The sequence below is a fragment of the Anopheles cruzii genome, chromosome 2 (assembly GCF_943734635.1).
Source record: "Anopheles cruzii chromosome 2, idAnoCruzAS_RS32_06, whole genome shotgun sequence".
Classification (NCBI taxonomy): domain Eukaryota; kingdom Metazoa; phylum Arthropoda; class Insecta; order Diptera; family Culicidae; genus Anopheles; species Anopheles cruzii.
In genome coordinates, this window is record NC_069144.1 from 36,178,803 (window position 1) to 36,193,960 (window position 15,158).

General features: G+C 48.0%; 1 protein-coding gene across 1 annotated transcript; it reads left to right on the forward strand.

Moving 5' to 3' along the window:
- The first annotated feature begins 3,264 nt into the window (after positions 1-3,264).
- On the forward strand, positions 3,265-14,178 carry LOC128268875 (rho guanine nucleotide exchange factor 25-like). The gene is made up of 8 exons (XM_053006162.1): positions 3,265-3,556; positions 8,789-8,900; positions 8,984-9,609; positions 9,688-9,804; positions 9,893-10,082; positions 10,151-10,345; positions 10,415-10,624; positions 10,685-14,178. Exons 1-8 carry the CDS (start codon positions 3,474-3,476, stop codon positions 10,919-10,921), a joined length of 1,770 nt encoding a protein of 589 aa, XP_052862122.1. The 5' UTR covers positions 3,265-3,473; the 3' UTR covers positions 10,922-14,178.
- The last annotated feature ends 980 nt before the right edge of the window (positions 14,179-15,158 follow it).

A 15,158-nucleotide genomic window follows, 5' to 3' on the forward strand; every position in this document is an offset into this window, starting at 1 on the left:
AATAAATCAGCCATTTTCTTCCACTTCATCGCACGACCATGGCCGAGTGCGATCTCAGCCTTTCGCGCCGGGACTCTCGAACAAGTGCAGCTCTGCATTTGATGTTTTCTTTATCCCGCTAAATATTACATGCGACAAGCGTCACCATGATGGCTCTCTTCGTTCGCCTACCACCCCCCGAGAGAAGAGGGATCCTCCCGCTCTGCGATCAAAATTCTTACGGAAAACCATTTACACACGTTGTCCGCGACGTCGCCCTCGACGTCGTCGGTGCATCGTCTTCGACGAGATTGGCTCAAGGTGTCGGCTAATAATAGCTCGGTCCATTCAGCAGGACGAAGGCCTCCCACCGCTCACCGTCCGTCCAACGGGGGGGAACAACGTGGAACATAATTTGTGCGGCCAAAACACTACCACGGCATATGACGCACATGCAACAGTGGGGGCGGGTGAGTGCATTGTTGTGGGTCCCGCTGCTGCCCCAACGATGACGACGATGCTAATTGGCGCGAGTTTCCGATGCGTTTCCATTACACGCCGTGACGGTGATCGCGCGCGCGCGTACATGTGCCTGCCTTCTGGGAACAAGATACGCGTTCCCCGCAAGTAAACTAATTAATTAAGATGTAATTCAATCGGGCCGCTTTTCCCTGTACCGAGCAACGTTGTTGCCGGTTGGTGTTACTTTGAATGGTGCTGGAAAACCGTCCTCCGCGAAAGATGACTGGGCGGCCGGATGACACACGCATTGGCTAGGAATCCGATCATCCTTCGGTGCCGGTGGTAGGACAAATCCAAACATAAACAAGGTCCCACTGAAACATTCGGGTACACTGTTTTTAACCTTAATTAACGCTTCGAATGAATCTGCGCGACATTTCGGTATTAATCAAGCGAGATCAATCTCAACCGGACGCAGTTAACGAACCGGACGGCGCGCCCTTGGGCGACAAGTTCATCAACCAAAACACGCTGATCCTCTGCCTAATCAGATCGTGGACAGTAGCAGCAGCAGCAGCGTGTACAGCACGGAACGCGGATGCAATTAAATCGCTCGCGCGCAAGTCGCGCAATCTTCTGAGATGGCAGTTGGCAAGGGACACGATCCAAGTGCGAAAAATCTCACATTAATTTTTCACTCCTCTCGACCCGAGTCGAGTATTTGTGTGTCGATGAGTGCCGTCCGCTCTGCTGTAATAAGATCTAATCTGTCCTTTCGAAACGGATCCCTACAGGGTGGTTCGGTGGGAGTGAATATATTCCCCCCCAGTACGAAGCTGATAATAAACGGTGATTATTATCGTTTGTTTTATGTTAGATGTGTGAACTAATTTATGCGTTTTTACAATAGATGGCGTTACACACTAAATGTAACAAATTTTTTTAAATGAAATATGTGTTTGATAGCTGCAACACTTTTTTTAAGCATTTGAACATGTCAGGTTTTATTCCTGGTAGAGTGTTTTTGTGGGGAGTACTTTCATTACACGGCAGGAAAAAGGGATTCTTGTACCGAATCGTCACTGGTGATGAAAAGAGGAGTTACTACTAGAATCCTAAACGAAAAAAGCCCTGGATACAGCCTGGGGAACCAGGACCATCGCAACCAAAGCAAAATATACGCTTTGCAATGATTACACGGTGCATATGGTGGATATGAAAGGTGTGGTGCACTATGAGCTTTCGGAACCTAATGGAATTTTTTAAGGACAATCCCATCGACAAGAATTAATGCATTTGAAGCAAAGCTTTGGTCATAAAACGACGAGAATGGGATAAAGGACATGATAAGCTGATTTTTAAAAAGGACAACCACACTGCAAAAGCGGTCAAAACCCTTTTCCGAAAATGTCGGATGGGAACTGTTTCCCCTCGCTGATTTCGGCAGATGTTGCTCTTTCGGAATACTATTTGTTCCGTTTCTTATGAAAGTATTGAAAAATGGGTCTTTGAGTGGATCGCTAAAGAAGATAAGAAGTTCTAACGACACGGAGTCAAGGAACTACCTAAAAGATGGCAGAAAGTAAGTAGCTAACGACGGACAATACTTTCATTAAGGTAGTCGCACGTTTTATTGTTGTAGTTGGGCCACAAATGTCGAATAAGAAGCGCATGAACTAATCCACACACCTAATATATTTTCTGTTATTACGAGAATCTTCATTGTTAACAACGTTAATAGTGAAATAATTAAATTGATTTGTTGATTAAATTTGGGTCTTAATTTTTTAATCAAAATCACTGCTTTTCGTTAGATCGTTCCTTTAGACCTGTGTACATATTGCGATCGGCATCGAAGAACGGTATAGAAACGGCATAGAACTTTCCACACAACACACCACGAGTCCTTCCTTATGTCGATCTCCTTATTTGTTTGATCTTGCAATTCTATCGCCCCGTTCAGTGGCCTGGATGTTTCCCCCCTTTTTGGCACCAATTCGGTATTCGGGATACGCCATTTTCATCTTAAAAGTTATTGCTCCATAAAAACGTGTTATTGTTTCCCGAAGCATCCTTCATGTCCGTGTCGCAGAGTGCGGTTCCTTTGTGCGGCGTTAAACAATAATCGGCGAGGCGGGATTAGCAAAAAGTACCCGGAATCCGACACCACCGAAACATTTCAGGCCCGATTTTTGCACTCACACGCAACGGAACGCATCGTCGGATGAAGCACCCGGTACCGGCCGGGCCAGGCCGGGGTTGTTTACTCCGTTCCGTCGTGTGCAGCCGCGAGCGCTAACAAGATGCGGTTCGCGGCCTCCCTCCCCGTGGTTTTTGCTCTGTGGCATTAGTCACACGCTCGCGTGTGCTAAGAAACGGCCGCCGTGTGATGGTGTGTTTCCTCCCACGACGACGGAAACCCGGTTTTTGACGCTCCTCAGACGCCGCCAGTCTCTGAGATCCCGGGCCCGGGCGCCAGTTCGGGATCAGCTACGGTACGGGACGGTCGGCAAACCCTTGGCCATTTTTTTTTTGTGAGGACCACATCCTTCAGAAGTGCCATCAGTTAGTGCAATCTCTAATCCACAGGCTGTCTGTGATTCCACAAGGCTGAGTAAACAAACGAACGATTGTGTGTTGCCGATGCGGAGGACGATGCTTCCATCGCCGTGACCAAAACCGGAGTCGTCATCAATCCGGAGGCCAACCGATCCGGAGCGATCCGTCCGGCCGTGTGTTAGATGCTTCGTGCGCTGCGCCATTGATGTTTCGAGGTTACGGCAACAGGACGGTGTGACAGGCTCTCTCTCTCTCTCTCTCTCTCTGTCGTGTGTTCGTGTCACAATTAATATTTTGGATAGAAACTGATAGAAGAAACCAACGTCAACAAAAAAAACCTTGTATTATCCGTCACCTTTTCGCCCGTCGGTGGGAGGTGATCAAACACAAAACCGGTTCCCGTTTGGCCGTGTTTTCGCGGATCGCACCGTGTTATCCGTGGTCCGTGCGTGGCGTATCGCGCCGCCGCCATAATGTGGTGCGGTGCCGCAGTAAAGCTGGCGCTGCTTTATCAGTATAAAGATAAAATCTGTGCCGGCAACGTGTGCAACGTCAGGTAAGATTTATTTTCCCACCGTGTCGGGCCGCCATTACTCGGCGGGGGTGGAAAAGCCAACACGAAACTCAAAGTCCCGAACCCCCTGGCCTGGGTGACCCTCCTCCGCGCGTGTGTGCTGTGTGTGTGTGGAAAACAACGTTTGAATCGGTACGGTTTTGAGAGGAATCAAATGATTTATTCAATCGACAAGAGCCGGCGACACGGCCACGGATTCTACGCCCCGGATCCGGTGACTTCCGGTGGATGTTGTGTTGCGACTGGCAAGACTCGGGGGCATATTTGTTTTTTTCCCCCTATCTCACCGGCTCACGGTGCACCGCAACAAAGGTGGGATTTACTGTGCTCCGTGGCGGAGATTAGGTTTTATTTAATTCACGTTATTTGCATCGTCGCCAGGGCCTCGGTTCCAACGGAGAGAATCCCACAGCACCGTTGCCTAGCGCAAAAAGATATAGAGAGATAAACGCGACGGTGCGACACGATTCTAGTGGCGCGCTTATGCAACGCCGGAATCCCGGTTGCAAACTGTTTTGCTGATTATCGCGAGTCGACTAATTATTGGCACATTAGGGGGGAAAACCTCTTGCCGTCCGAGTGTGCGGGTCCAACGACTGTTTTAACCTTCAGCCTCCGGTGGTCAACATGTTAATAAAGTTCCCCGACGACAACCTCGCTGCCGTTGACTGCCATTAATGAGCGAAACGGCTCCGGGTGCGGCCTATGATGCGGACACTTACCTCAAGTTCATAATCCCACATTCCTCTGACATAGAGAGTGCGCATCCGTCGGTCGCATGTGTGTTTGTGGCCTTTTGCTTTTGGACATGCCCATGCTCTTACTTCTGGGCACGGTTCCAACAAAACCAACTGGTGGTGGTCTGCAGTGTCCATGATGTTCTTCGCCGGACGCGCTCTCACGTCTCATTTTGGGACATTTTCGCTTCGCAAGCTTGGCACGCGGGCCATTCGCGTCCAAAGTCCAATTATTACCACCCCGCTTGGCGCAGGCATTAAAACGAATGTTGACAAAATTGATTACACTTGTTGAAAGATCGGAATCGGAGAGCGGGCGGCCAAAATTAAGTCCCAATCGTCGTGCTTTATGTGAGGCCGCGCGGCCATTTTAATGTTTGGCCGCGTTGCCAGACCGAAGCGGACAGAGAGTGTGCCAACGAGTTCAGGGACCGCCACACACCAGAACATCGCTTTTTTTAAAACCCGCCCCATTATCCTTGGCCCCGCCTCGGATGGTACAAGGTCCGATGGTACTCGGTGGTGCCATTTTCCTAGTTTTCCGTCCACCGATTTATGGGCACTTGGGGTATGATTGATGAAGCCACCGAAGCCGGGTTGCGTGGTGACCTCTTTGCACGGCACCCAATGCTTTGTGAAAAGCGAAATTTAACCTAAAAAATGTTACGGTCACAACTAAAAAATGTGTGTGCCATTATGCTGGCTGAGGGTCCGTCCGCATTTTAATTAGTCACGTAGAGTGTTACGCGTCCTCGTTTTGAGAAAGGAAGCCATACCACGGAGTGATGGTCAGGTGATGGAGATCAGGGTCCTCTGTGGGTTCAGAGCGTAGAAATGCCCGTACGAATTGAGATGTGCCCGAAATGGCACCGTGTTCATCGCTGGCACCGAAGCACGTCAACTGGAATCCCAAGGAATTTGGATAACATTTTATTTGCCAAAAAGTACAGTCTTCAGATGTCTGCCCGGCCCGGAAATGCCGCCTCGGGAAACGGGGAAGCCCCAGTTTGGTGACGAATCAAACAATTTGTATGCTGGAAGGACCTTCTCCTTTTTCTGCGAACCGCCCTGGCGCAGAGTTCGCTGTTCGATGAACCGAGTTGATAGACGCTCGACGTACACATGTCAACACTTTGTGAGATAAAGTGGATACGCTGTAAACAAACTAACCTTTCGCGCGCCGTTCTGGTGGCCGCGAAGTGCCAGGAAATGGAGGACCTCATCCCTCCTGACCCCGCAGACTGATGGTGACTGATACCACTCGGCGGCGGCTCCTGCGGGTGTTCCACGAATCTCCTGGCGAGTGCTCCACCGCGCGACTGCTCTCCGGATGCCGGACCCCGGCCCCGGGGGTATGTGCGTGTGTTTGTCCCGTTGCGGTTCGTTTTTATGTTGCACTTTAGAAGAGAGTGTAACAGAGAGAGAGACAGAGAGCGGTCGGTAGTAAACATTTAGATTTCATAAATATTTACCTAAACGGTGCGTTGGCTGGTCGGATCGTCTCACCAGGATAGCCACCGGTGATGGTAAACACCATGAGGGGGCTAGTAGCGGAGGAGACCGACAATTCCAAACCCCCCTGGGCCCGAAAGGGTTTACGCCGTGCCGCGCACTCAGTGTCTTTGTTCAATTCCTGGATTACGCGCCATCATCATCATCATCGTTTTTCGGTCAAATTGATGGCATTAATTTTCGTGCTATTTCGTGGACTTTCGGTTTCGGCTTGCCCACCCTGTGTGCTGAGTGACGGGCTCTCTGTGCGAGATTGTCACATTGTCACGACGCCTAGACCCCCTGGGCACGTTGTCCGTGCTCCGTGGTCCGTAGTCCGTATAAAAGCGCACTCAGATAAGGCACACACAAAGTTCACACTGCGGGCCTGCCTTTGGCGCTTTGAGTCACCCTCTCAGCAAACCCCATTTTGGGACAGTCCAGTGACACCGTGTGCTGCGACTAGAGGTGCGTCCCTGCGCACTGTATCCGGCACGGGAAAATATGCGAAACTTTGAGCACCGCACCCAGAGCCCCATGTTCGGGTTAAGGGTAGATAACGAGCCGGCCGCCCGTTGGTACAGGGTGTTCCTTCCTTCGGCCACGGTATACTAGGTCTATGCGTTGAAAACCGGACTGTTAAAAGATGGCTGTACTGCCGATTGGGACTTCCCAGTTTAGCGGTTCATTCATCATTACCTTGTTTTGATATCAGGTAAATGATTTCAGGTCGAAACAAAAATTATTTCGGTTTGCAACCCATCGATTGATCGAGAAACTACCAAAACGCAGTTTTTCTTATCAAAAAAATTGAGGCGCCCAGTGGCCAGAGGCCTGAGCCCCAAATGTCCCCAAAAAGCCAAACTGTTTGAGGATACTATCAAATCACTTGGATGGGAGCTGCTATCTCTCCCCGCGTTATTCACCAGACTTGGCTCTTTCCGAATATCATTTATTTTCATCGATGAGACACGTATTGGCTGGGCAGGTCTTCGTTTTTCTACGAGGAAGTCGAAATTGGATAACTAATTGGTTTACTTAAAAAATCGAAGAATTCTTTTGTCTGGGAATCCATGATTTAGCAGAGAGATAGGAGAAATATATACACACGATGGCACATACTTTGAATAAAAAAGAAAATCGCATAAAAATGTTATAATCTTTTATTTATGGTTAAAAACAGTCCGGTTTTCGACGCATAGATCTAGTACACCATTTCCAACACGACTGTGACGTTTTACCTCGTGTTGGTGAACTGGAGAGACTGGACTGTCAAGGGAGATACGCTGCTTCGAAGTACGTTCTTTGCGGTCTTCATGCACGATTTGATATTTTAATAATATAATACTTTTAGAAAATATTGAGATGGTCGCAATAACGATTGCAAAATTAAATTGCGGCTGTTTTACGGTTTGTTGAAGCTTTGACATAGCTCATGGTTTTCCATGGTTACTAGATCATCAGACTGGCGCATAAAATAAAATCTCTCAGAGGAAGAAGTGTTCACCATAATGGGTGTCCGTACTGTACTCCTGTCCCCTACAGGGGGCGATAACGACTGCTCGAGTGCCAGGTTCTATGTGGCGCGGTCCGAAGGTAAAGGGTGTACAAGTAAACCACACATACGCACACCGACACGCCAGGTGGGGCCTCTTTTATCAGTCCTCCTCCCTGGCTGGAGAAGGGGCACACTTTTCCATAGTAATTAAAGCGCCCTCGGTGAAGGTGGAGTCATCGGAAAAAAACGCCAAAGACGGCAGCAAATAAAAGCATTGCAACCGCCCAGGTGCATCCCCGTAGGGTGTTGTTGGTGTGCGTTTGACCGGGCGGAAGGCGGAAGGCCCCCCCCCCAAAAAAAAGAAGGCAATTTATGCTTTACGACCACCGCTTCCGAGTGCTGCGCGTCCATGTAGCGGAAGCGGGTCGGGCGCGCGCCACAAACCGAACCCAGCGGCTAACCGTGTTTCGGGCACAACTCTCACAAAACACCAGCTCCTCCTCCCGAGCGGCGGCCCGGGCAACCTTGCTTCCCTTGCGGACCCCTGGCATGCGGCGTCATGTCCTGCGTGGCGCTCTGTTTGCAGTGGTGGCTCCAGTTGGCGTGCTGCAGTAACTGTTGCACCGGCGATCGGCACGACCACCACGGCGACGACGACGACGACGGTGGCGACGACCGCCGTCGTCTTCGCGTATGGTACGGAGCCGAGGACCCGCACCATCACGGGCACCACCAGATCGAGGCTCTGGTGCTGCACGCACCGGTGGAGGCTCACAGGTAGGACGTGAATCGCACTCTAGAACCCCGCTGCCCGCTGAGGGCGCCTTTTATGTGACCCCATGTGGGGGCATATCGGGCTCAGCCGCGGGGAACCGCGGTGTGTGTAAAGGATTATGTGCGGTCCGGTTAGCTGACCAATCGTTGCCGATAACGATAAGGCGCGCTCCCTCACGATGTGTCCCCAAAAATGCTTAGCCTCCGCGCGTTGGTCCGCGAAGTTGTACCCCGTGATGTTGTCAATTGTGGCAAAATGTGAAGGCTGAAAACCTGCAAACAGTTTATCGCCCAGAATGGGCGAACCACTGGCGGCGGGGTCGAGGATGTGGAACAGTACTGCGATAGCCGTTCCCCAGGCCAGGTGTGGTGTGGCGGTCAATGTCGAAGAAGGTGTGCTGTAAGAGACCGAACTTTGAAACAACCCGGGGCCGGAAACGTGTTGTGTGCGTAATGAGCGGAAGTAAACAGGGCTTAAGTCAACCGAGCTCGCTGGTCGTCTCACGGTTGACGGTGAAAGCGACCGGTTGGGCCGCTTTGCGTGGGCTGTTTAACAGGTTAGCGGCTGACCCTAAAAGGGCTTCAGACGCACTTCTTATCAAGTGACAATCAATGTTCATTCCGCATGTGAAATGGCGAATCGAAGGTGTAAGAATATGTGCGATCAATCAGAGGAAGTAAAATGTTTCCCTCTTTTGCTGTTTGCATTTGCAGGAAAAAGTGGCTCCCAACCCAGTTCCGCAAGCTGTCGCACGGAAAATCGGATAAGCTACCGCCGGTGGAGAAATCACCCATCGGCAAGAAAGGTTCCGATAAGAAGATCAAGGTACGTAGAGAAATCAACGAAACGCTGTTACGGTTCACCTCAAATAATTATCTTACCAACGCCCCGTTCGATTTCTGTTGCAGCCCAATCAACAGGACAAATCATCCAGCGAACTGGAACCATCGACGGCGGCAGCAGCAGCAGCAGCAGCAGCCGCGGCATCATCCTCCGTGCAGCAGCTGGAAGCCGAAGACGAGGAAGCAACGGCGATCGAGCTTCCGCCTCCGATGAAACCGATTCAAGATTCATCCGCCACCCTGGCGGCTGTTCCGTCGGCTTCCGACGATGCGACAAGCACGGCCACCAAGATCTCCAAGGCGCTCTCGTTGAAGTCGCTCGAGGAACCGCCCGGCACGCAGCCGACGGCGGATCTGGCCGAGATCGAACAGTTCGTCAAGCAGAAGGTGGAAAGCTTAAAGTATCTCGACAACGACGGTGGCGGTACCAACACGATGATGCTCGGCGATGGCGGTCTGGTCGGCTCGTCGGCAATGATGGCGCTGAACGGGAGTGCCGTTGGGCACACGATCGGTTCAACGCTCGCCAAACCGACCCTTTCGCCGCAGTTCTCCGAGAACGAGGCCACCGACGAAAATTTGGCCGAAGAGCAGGGCATCGAGGACATACTGCGGAAGCGCAACTACGCCCTGCGCGAGCTGATCACGACAGAGGAAGCGTACGTGAACGATCTTTCGCAGATAGTAAATGGGTAAGAGATCGCAAAAAAAAAACCGAAGTGGTGAAGAGGTGAACTAAGACCATCTGCTGCGTTTGGTGCCGTTTGCAGTTACATCGCGGAAATTCGAAATCCCACCAGCACGGTTCCGATTCCGGACGATCTGAAGGGAGGCAAGGAACGGATGGTGTTTGGTAACATTGAAGCAATATACGAGTGGCACAGAGAGTACGTATCGAAATGGTCCGCAACCGGCTTCTGCTGTTGCGGTTGTACAACGCACAGTTGCTTATGTTCTGCATCTTTTATTTTTTAGCCATTTTCTAAAGTCATTACAAAAGTGTCTGCAAAACCCATACGAACTCAGTTTGCTCATTAAGCGCAGTGAGCGAAAGCTGCACATGTACGTCGTCTACTGTCAGAACAAACCGGTCTCGGAGCACATTGTGCAGGAGCATATGAGTTACTTCGATGAATTACGCTTAAAATTAAAGTATAAACTATGTGTACGTATTGGCCCCAGCTACCTAGATCCTTGCAAAACTTGCTCACAGCACTTTCACTCCGTCCACAGTTAGGAGATATGCTCATCAAACCAGTCCAAAGAATAATGAAGTACGAGTTACTGTTGAAAGATATCCTGAAGCATACTCAGCGGGCCGGTCTCACCGAGGAATTACCAGGATTGAAGGAAGCGATGCATATAATGCAAGTAGTTCCTAAGGCGGCCAATGATATGATGGACGTCGGCCGGTTACAAAAGTTTGAGGTATGTACCGCCTATCATTCTCCCACCGGTGTCCGACTATATGACTTAACCCCCTTCCTTTCGTCGTAGGGTAAAATAACGACGCAGGGCAAGCTGCTACTGCACGGCCCGCTGTACTGTGTCGAGGGTGCCTCTAGTAGTGATAAGAACTCGTACAACTCCCAGAAACCGAAAGAACTGCACGTGTTTCTTTTCGAGCAGAACATCATTTTCGCGGAAATTGTTGGTAAGAAAACGCAGTTTACTAGCCCCAACTACATCTACAAAGCCCACATTCAGGTACGCCAACAAATCCTTGATTTGTCCACCCATTCAACTGACATCTTCGTTTCTCCGCAGGTGAACAAAATGACGCTGCAGGATGTTTCCGATCAAACCAACGGTAATCGGTTCTCTCTTTGCTCAATCGACCCGCAACGCTCCAGTCTGTCGTACATTTGCACGGCCCCGACTGTCGAGCTGCATAACGAGTGGCTCAACACGATACACGAAATACTGAAAACGCAAAACGATTTCCTGAAAGCTCTCGTAAGCCCTATCGCCTATCAGAAGGGAGAGCTCGCGAAGGATTCGTAAGCCGCGGGTCGGTTCTCGGGCTGAGGACAAATCCTGTGTGTCTGTGCGTATGTGAGCAACTTTAGCGCAATTGTATTTCGTGTTGTGTTTAGGTTAATTTCCTCTCAACACACGCTACAGCACCACGGTACGGCCACCGGTCGGCGTTTTGTTTTATCCAATTGCATTCGAACGAGCATATTCGCAATCATCACCGATTTCCTACTTCGCGTTGGCGACACCCCTCATACGGAGTATTATTTTACTTTGCTTAGTAGGTTAAGCAAAATCGATTCTTGGCTACCCTCAAGATGCATTTCAAAGGCGCAAACATCAAGTAATGGTTGTTTGCGCGGAAGAAACATCAACACTCTCATCAGGAACGTGTTTTAACAAAGTCTATCGAATTGGATGACATGCGTCACATCATCACATTTAGATAAATCACGAGAATGGCTATAACGACAGACGCGGGCATGTTATACATTTTTTCTCCCGTCTATACTGCTATGCATGCAGCATATTCGGTTTACCGTTTTTGGCTGGATTGTAAATGGTCAGAAATGAAACTTGGCTTGGCTTCAAGATGGGACAAATAGCTCCAAGTGATCAGCATACAAGAGCGCCGTGGAACGTGGTTGCGGTCCAATAAAGTCTCTAAGGGTTCGTGAGGAGCAAAAAAAAGTTTAAAGCGAAAAGTGCACGTTCATCATCTTTCGCACTTGCCACACGTTACAGCAAACGATAGAGAACGGCTTATTTGCTGTGAAGATATGTTAACAAAAACAACTAACGAAATGAATATAAAACCATACAAAATATACAAGTTAAAACAGCGCGAGCAAAGCAATTGCTGCACATAATAGACAAGACGGCTACGTTAACACGTGAGCACGTGAGCAAAAGTATTAGCACGCATCCCAAAAACAGTTGGCAAGCACACCGAGTTCGGCTTTGGTCCTGCCGCAGTGATCGGTAGACGCGCAAGAAATTACTGTAACAAACCCTAATGAAGCAACTAAATCATACGATCAAACAAAACGATGTATCTCAAAGGCAAATACTGCACTAGCAAAACCCGTAAATCGCGGCGGCCGAAGGATGGAATGTGACAAGCTATAGAAATATTAGCATAGAATACTGATAACACTCAAGAGAAACCAACAAAGTAAAGTAAAGTATATATTTTATGAATATGACTATAACGGTCGAATCCAGAGAACAAAACAAATCCATACAAAGATGAACTCATGCAGTCAGGCAGACAAACGTGCGCATCGTGATGTTAGTGAAAATTGCAAACAACCTCACAATCACCCATTCGCATCTTATCATACACATCGATCATGGCGGCAAGAAGGAAGGCGTCCACCTTGTAAAGAAACGTGTAGTCCAACAACGGCGTAGGCAACCAATACCCGATAGACAAGAGAAAGAGGAACGGTCCCCAGACGCGCTGCTCTACCGAGAGCAACATATTTTTGATATTTTGACATTTTTCCCTCCCGCGTTTAGTAAACTCCGATGAACCACAACCGATCAATGGTGTTTGCGTGGCGCAAACCTTGGTCACGAGGCTGAATGGTTTCTGCTGATTCTGAATCTTTGAGGAAACAGCTGTAGGCAAAGTACTTTCGTTGTGCACAAACAAACAAAACTCGGACTGTATAAAAGAACCCCGTCGAGGAATTTGTAAAATGTTTCCGCCTTTCGCTGAGCGAGTTTCTAGGACGTTGGTCGAACAGTGCACAAAATATGAACCCCCGTTTCCGGTGGAAGTTGTACCGTCTGGTAGAACTGGTGGCGGAGCACATGTTGTTAGTACATTTTCGTAGCAATTGGTGATAAATTGAATTCGTCTTTCCTCGTGAACAAAACAATCCAGGGAATGATGGTTCTACGAAATCGTTAGCTTTTTTGGAAAACCGGAAAGATCAAATGCTCGCGACGATACACGCCCGACGAAGAGCAAGTTTTACATGGATTTGCCTGGGAAGAAGGAAAATTAGTTTGGTGTATTCGCTAGATACCCAGGTTTTTGTTCAAACTTTCGTTTAACCATCTGAAAAATGAGCAGCCTTTTTAAAGAAAAATGCGAACACAAGCAAGCTTGCTTTTTAATTTGTTAATTTCTTAGTTACTTTCGCGATTGTAAGTTATTTTTATTTTGTACAAAATTTGAGGCTTCAATTGTTTACAATGTTCACGTTTCGTTCGTTACATGAGAAATTTGGCAAATTTAAAATTCGCTACCAACAAGCTTTGAAGCTTCACGCTTCAACGAGACCATTTGGATGAACAATCGGAACAACCATTGTCTCAAGGCGTTTGTAAAAATATACGCATCCCACGATGTGAAAAGCTAAATCTATACCGCGACATTATGGTTATACACCTAAAATCGGCCTCTGCAGATCTTTCGTTGCACTATAATTTGCGTTAACTGTGATCAGTGAAGAACATGCTCTACGTCTAGCATCGTCTCCTAGTATCAACTCCTCCTAGACACCTGCTGTCCCCAATCGATTCTGAAGATGAGCGGCATTATTTCACAATACGTCCTATTGTTTTTTTTTTTATCTTAGAAGAACGGACTGGGCCGTATTTATACGTCCTACTGTTGCTGCTAGAAGAAAAGATTTGGCAAAACGTTGTACTCGTGGTTGATTTGCTTTTCTATGATTGTGTTAAGAGAGTTAGCAAACTAAACAAACCATGTGACCAATGTGTCGCGGCTGTGTCCCTCTATCGGGGGCAGTGGAATCGATGAGCGATATTTCTGTTTGCAGCTGCTGGAAGCTTAATGCGACTACAAAGTGGCGAACGGTGGAGTGCAAATAAACAAACGTGTAAATTAAAAACGCAATCATACACACTGCAAGAAGAGGAGGAATACATTAGGAATGGATTAAAGGAAAACATCTGTGTGATAATATATAATAGCATTAAGTTATAACTTTTAATTTATACATTTATCCTAAATTTAAAGGCGTAAATATAAATCCAAAATCCTACTTACTATTACCACTCGTCCTGTTCTGTTAACTAATCGAATGCGGGACCCGCACAGCCAGAACGAAAGTGGAAGAACAAAAGATGAAAATCATGTAAAGTAACGATCTAAGAATGTGAAGAACGAAGCGTTTCGACCGCAACCAGGCGTTGATTGCGGTGAAAGAAGCGGGCGGGTCCGGGAATTGATGAAACCCGAATCATCACATCATCACAATAAATAAAAACGTGGACTAACGAATAAAATGAATCATGAACTGGTGAAACAAAACCCAAAACCCAAGGTGAGTTTGATAAGCTCGTGCAGTTGTGTCGTCCAAAACCATCCGAAATAACCCCTTACACCGAAGCACCGAAACATTTGAATTGACCAATTTCCTTTCTTCGCTGGTTTTATCGTTGCTTTTACATTCTAAAGCCATCATACCAGGTATATGAGTATGAAATCGGATTGTGTAAACAGACGGCTCTCGTTTTCAATTTGGTCCTTCTCATTATGCTTTTTAGGCAACATTAGATTGTTTTGTCATCTGGCAAAGGATTTCAACTTACAATGAAACATGTTTCGGTCGGCAACTTACGTTTGAGGGCGTTTGCCTAAAAAGTACATCATTGGTTTTCTGCTACCTGATAAAGAAAACAGTTACAGAATCGCACCAAATGCTTAACGATGCTTGCGCTGATCATCTTGGCAGTGCTTTGAGTGGCTTGAAAAATTAAAAAATGGGCATTTTGACTTCAAAAACAAAGATCATGGGCCAATCCGGCACAACAATCAACCAAAGACAATGCCGTGTGTCTGGTGGAAACGGAAACAATATGCCGCGAGATGTGCTACCTTTGGAACCATCATTTCTATTTGTACAGGTACAGAAGCCGATCGTATTCGATAAATATATCGGATAAACTTTGAAAATGGGATTTCAATCAGTCACATTTTTTCTCGTCTCACCGCATGTTCGAAACACCAATGTTTTCGCCTTCGCCCGACGTTTTCAATGTTCAATGTTTTCGCCTTCGCTGAGGCGAATTCGGGCGCTCACGGAATTGACGGGCGACGCACACACCGAAAGGTGAGTGGTTTTTTTTTGCTCTAGCTTCATACGAAAAATTATAATTGAAGCTAGAGAAAAAAAACCACTCACCTTTCGGTGTGTGCGTCGCCCGTCAATTCCGTGAGCGCCCGAATTCGCCTCAGCGAAGGCGAAAACATTGAACATTGAAAACGTCGGGCGACGGCGAAAAC

Excerpts from the sequence above, each read along its gene's own strand:
- LOC128268875 (XM_053006162.1), top strand. The coding sequence starts at position 3,474 with ATGTGGTGCGGTGCCGCAGTAAAGCTGGCGCTGCTTTATCAGTATAAA. Across the intron at positions 9,610-9,687 it reads CTTTCGCAGATAGTAAATGG|TTACATCGCGGAAATTCGAA; the intron begins GTAAGAGATCGC and ends TGCCGTTTGCAG. Across the intron at positions 9,805-9,892 it reads ATATACGAGTGGCACAGAGA|CCATTTTCTAAAGTCATTAC; the intron begins GTACGTATCGAA and ends TTTATTTTTTAG.